Here is a 5012-nt window from a genome sequence, read left to right as displayed (position 1 = left end):
AGCCGAGGGATAGCTCCTTTCGGACTTCTTATGGCTCAATAATGGTAAAGTCGTAGGCAAGTTTAAAAAGACCCCATTATTAAGACCAAAGATCTTGAGATGTGCATCATATCCCACATAGTGGCCTCAACAAAACTGATAATAGATCATAGCCCCACTTACCCTAGCATAATTAACAAAATCAACCATTAATAGGCTACTTAAGGACCTCTCTTCTTAAGCAAGAAAAGAGAAACCAAACACTCTGATACCAATGTAATGGAAATGGTCTATGAACTTTGAGAATAGCGGAATTAGGAGAATTAAAGAGAGCATTTTTGTGAGACTACTTTGAGAACATAGAGGGTGAACTTAGTTGATGGTAGCAACATAATCATAGTACTTAATGAACTTGGCATGAACAATACTTTTGCAAGAGAGAGATAGTTTAGAGTACTTGACAACATTTGAGGAGCGGATTTATGTGGAGCCGGTCCCCCCTCCAATAGGCATTTGTATTATAGATTGTCCCATCAAGAGAGACTTGGTACAATACAATATTTGTGTTCTTTGTGACCTAGGTGATGCAATGAAGATGGAAAGCTTCATGCATCACGAGCATAACATAAGCTTTGCAAAAAGCATTAACTATCGCAAGCTTCAGTCCCAAGGCCTCAACCACCTTCAAAGGTGGAGAGAGCTAGCGGGGAATAAAGGTAGGGAAGAGGAAGAAGAAACATTCATAGGAGAAAAAAATAGTTTCTCACTTATCATCACTCTTCTTGCTAGCATACATAATAGCATAGTAATGAAGATGGAGAAGATGGCAAGCTTAAGCATTGAAACATGGCTCTTGGTTGGATTTGGATTCCATAGCCAAGAGTGTTGGTGTAGGCTCTCACTTTCTCTGCTAGCTTGGAGAAGGAGATGGAGTTCTTGCACTTCACCAAGAGAAGAATGAGAGCAAATGAGAGAGAGTGTGAGGGAGTATACCCCCCAAGCACACCCTTGCTTGCTTTGATCGACCCCCTTTGTAGCTCATGCTTGAAGCTCATTGGACTCCTCCAGGCCTAGCCAATCACATGGAAGAGGCATATCAAGCAACAAGGGTGGGTTTTGGACAAGTGTCCTTCTTTCCCCTTTGAGGGAGAGAGGCTTGATAATTGCTTTAGATAATTATTTAATTAATCTAAATGCTCATTGGGCCCCTTTTATGCCTATTCAATAGGATTGAGGCACACCTTGAGGGCAATATGTGTAGAGGCATGACATGTGTCCTTGCTTCCTCGTAGGGCTTGGGCTTACCTTGTGTATGTGTGTGTGTGTGTGTGTGTGTGTTCTCTCATCCCCCTAGCTTTAGGGCTCACTCCCTCCTTTGTAGTAAATTTGTTGACGTTTGGAACACAAGCACCTTAGTTAGCAAGCACGACAAAGCACCTCAAGCTTGGGCAGTGTTCCCACAAGCACCTCAAGCTCCCTAACGACAAGCACCTTAAGAATCTTAGTCATCAAGCACGACAAGCACCTCAAGCATCTTGTCAGCAAGCACCTCAAGCTTGGGCCAGGTTCCCACCTCAAGCACAGCCCTAGCTTACCTAAGGTCAAAAGACTTTTAACACTAACCTTTGGAGGTCTTTAATGAAGCTAACCATAAGGTCTTTTAAGCTCCATTAGCTAGCCTTGCTCTTTGACAAATCATCTCTCATTTGAACCCCTGTACCATTGGCCCCATGTTGAGATAGACCCGTAAGCACATGTCTATGTTCTAACCCCTCTTCTCGTCTATTCTCCCACATTAAATGATTAGTTTAATATGAGAAAATCATTTGGGTTGGTTAGATATTAGACTTTATGACAAACTGTCGAACAATTGTGTTGGCCATAGCTATGAAGTAATTGCATAAGCACCTCGATACCATGTAAAGTGTGAATCAGGAAAGCCCGAGAAAATATAAATGAAGAAGTTGTTGCATGTGTTGGAGAGAGAGAGAGAGAGAGAGAGAGAGAGATCTAAAAGCCATATTGTCTTGCAGGAGAGAACACTAAGGCCACTCTTGCCAGGGAGGGAAGGGAACGGGCGCTAGTGAGAGTCAGAGAAGAAGGGCGTAGAGGTAGGTAGGTGGTCAAGTTGGAGAAGTTCGGCCAACGCTTTAAAATTTAAAGAGGAAAAAACTCTTCTACTTGAATAGACATTGCAAGCTACAAAACCTCATACTACAGAATAACTGAATCTATCAACTTTTTTCCTTTTATTCAACATCGTGACATTCTACCGGAAGATCAAAGCATGCCATGTTTTGTGCCTTCATGAATCATATTGTCACCTAGATTCTTTTGTAAGTTAAAGGTCTCTTTTCTAATTACAAGAAAGCAATCACCTATTTGCAACATGAACTCATCACCTTAATCACTCACAAATAACATGGAACATTGATCACTCTAGCAAGACTCCATATAAAGAAACCATCACATTCATACTACCGTTTCCGCTACCTTATCGAGAATCCTAGCTACCACTAACGTCGGTCATTAACGATTATCATTATGCAAGCAATTGAATGCACAGGACAATCTTGCTTGAAAATTAACCAAAACAACTACATTATGTGGCTATACCGTCAACTCCATATGAATAATAGTCCACAGAGCTTCTCCAACATTTTGTTTTGCGATAAAGACGATATGAAGGTGGCAACATTCGAACACATGCCAAGCAATCTTTGTTCATTAGATTCAATGTAATTGCTAGAGATCCTCTTTTTCTCCATGTTTGCATGGTACTATGGATCTCACCTCCATAAAAGCAAAGATTTCCCTTATTTTGTTGTACTCACAAATTATGGGAGTCCATTTGGATGGACAATTTGAATTCTTCATCATGTCTCCAAAAGATAACGCTTTCTTAAATTACACGAGTGTAGATAGCCCAACATCAAGATTTATGTTGCTTATGGTTACTCTCCAACCATTACTCTGGTTTTGCATTGATGGGGGAAAATTGCCTTATTTTTTTGAGTATATTGAACCTTTATCCAAAAGCTATGCCAAAGAAATAAGCCTGATCATATGGAATTTAACTAACCTTCCAAAATGTGGGGCAAATGGAGTAGTTAGATCGACCGCTGCGAGCTTGTCGTCTTCCTATGGTGGGTACACTTGTACCCCAAGAGAGGTAAGAGGAGGTTGTGGGGGAGGTTGTAAGTTGTTGTAGAGCAACTTTCAAAGGGGCTCCTGAGGGAGGAGGGGGAAGAATACAATTGTCGTTGAAGAGGGTGTTGAGTGTGGAGTTGGGGGCGTGAGAACAATCTTCAAAAGTGAGGTCCTCGTCAAAGCTTTCAAACGGGGAGTCGCCCAATTCCGGCTCCTGGGGATGGGCGGCGGCCCGTCTCTCTAATTCGAGGAGATGGGCGAGAGAGGCCTCATGACTGGCTGTACTCGGGTGGTGGTCGTGGGCGTGGGAGTTAGCACATCTGGAGACGAGTGTGAAGGCAGAGCAACAGCAAGCCTGAAGCCTTTGGGACGCTGCCTTCAAATGGTGGTGCGCCTTGGGGTGCAGGAGCTGAGTAGTGACGTCATGCAAATTAGCAGGGCGCTGGATGTGAATGTGCGGCCGGTGGCCGGGTCTGGAATGAATGCCGATGAGGGTGCCCAAGGTGGTGCTTCTCTCTGGGAAGAAGGATCCTGTGGACTGCACCAGCACAGAGGACAATTACAGGTTTCGAGCTCGCGACTTAGAGAGAGAGAGAGAGAGAGAGAGAGAGAGAGAGAGAGAGGGGGGGAGACTTACCTCTGTGTCCAGATCGGAAGAGGAGAAGGAGGAGATGGAGGTCGTGGAGCTGAAGAAGAATGGCGAGGCCCCTAATTGCTGGCTCTGGTTCCTGCGCGTGTAATGTAGCAGCGTCAACAGCTGCTCTCTGCTGGTGGCCAGCCTGTTCATCACATGCAGAGGCTGCAGACCCAACGGCCACCCACCTCCTGATCCGTTGCCGCTGCTACCGCGTGCATGACCCCTCCCTCTCACCCTCTCCACCTCCATATAATTCTTAGTAGCCCCCCTAAACCTCTCTCTACCGCCTCCTGCTCATCTGCATTGCTTCAGCTGAAGACTAACGTCTGGCAAAAGACGGGTCACGGTAGGCGCGTGTGTGAGAGAGAGAGAGAGAGAGAGAGTGAGTGAGTACTGGGTGAGTGTGCGTGTGCGTGTGCGTGTGCGTGCGTCTGGTACAATGAAGACAACGCCACTGGCCAGTAATTTGTATTGTGTGTGTGAGTCTTGAGAGAGAGTCTAGACTTGAGTCTTAGAGAGAGAACCTTTATGCAGAACATTACAATGCAGCGTTGCAGAGCTATGGAGATGTGTAGATGCGCATTGCGACTGCACTAGCTAAGGCAGTGGGCACACTGTGTGTGTGTGTGTGTGTGTGTGTGAGAGAGAGAGAGAGAGAGAGACTTGTGAGGGTGTACCGTGTACGACGATGTGTGTATGAGAGAGAGAGAGAGAGAGAGAGAGAGAGAGGAGTACAAATCAGACTAAACGAACGTGTGTTTTCGTCGAAGCTGAATAAACTACCCAATTTATCCCACAATGGTTGAAGGTTTTGCTATAGTTTTGGCACAAGAGGATTTAGAATTATTTTCATGTAGGAAAAGGGAGACTTTTTTCAGTGTTTTTCATACAAATACATAACAGCACGGACTTATGTTCCGGAGGTTCGGGAGGCACCGCATACCTTGCTAGGTACGATTGGGGGCAGGGAACCGCCAACCCACATCACAAGCTTCAATTCGGGAGGCACCGCATACCTAGCTAGGTACGATTGGAGGCAGGGAACCGCCAGCCCACATCACGAGCTTCAATTCGGGAGGCACTGGATACCTAGCTAGGTACGATTGGGGGCAAGGGACCGCCGGCCCAGTGGGGGGGTCGGCGATCCCCTGCCCCCAATCGTACCTAGCTAGGTATGCCGTGCCTCTCTCACAGAAGCTCATGATGTTGAGGTAAGTCATAATGTGGGAATTATTGTGTGGTAGAC

At 45.6% G+C, this 5012-nt stretch overlaps 1 protein-coding gene across 1 annotated transcript; it reads right to left on the bottom strand.

Annotated features, from left to right (window-relative positions):
- Window positions 1–2686: 2686 nt before the first annotated feature.
- On the bottom strand, window positions 2687–4333 carry LOC147465595 (uncharacterized). The gene is made up of 2 exons (XM_086520783.1): window positions 3767–4333; window positions 2687–3667 (listed from the first exon to the last, which is right to left on the bottom strand). Exons 1-2 carry the CDS (start codon window positions 4013–4015, stop codon window positions 3053–3055), a joined length of 864 nt encoding a protein of 287 aa, XP_086376909.1. The 5' UTR covers window positions 4016–4333; the 3' UTR covers window positions 2687–3052.
- Between the last annotated feature and the right edge of the window lie 679 nt (window positions 4334–5012).

This window comes from Adiantum capillus-veneris, chromosome 1, assembly GCF_014529385.1.
Source record: "Adiantum capillus-veneris isolate H3 chromosome 1, ASM1452938v2, whole genome shotgun sequence".
Lineage (NCBI taxonomy): Eukaryota > Viridiplantae > Streptophyta > Polypodiopsida > Polypodiales > Pteridaceae > Adiantum > Adiantum capillus-veneris.
The sequence above is the reverse complement of the archived record's forward strand: the minus strand, read 5'-3'. Positions and strand labels throughout refer to the sequence as shown.

What these genes read in the sequence shown, in the direction of transcription:
- LOC147465595 (XM_086520783.1), bottom strand. Translation starts at nt 4,015, where the DNA reads ATGGAGGTGGAGAGGGTGAGAGGGAGGGGTCATGCACGCGGTAGCAGC. An exon ending in CTTCCGATCTGGACACAGAG is followed by an intron (nt 3,668 to 3,766) that starts GTAAGTCTCCCC and finishes GTGCTGGTGCAG; the next exon opens with TCCACAGGATCCTTCTTCCC.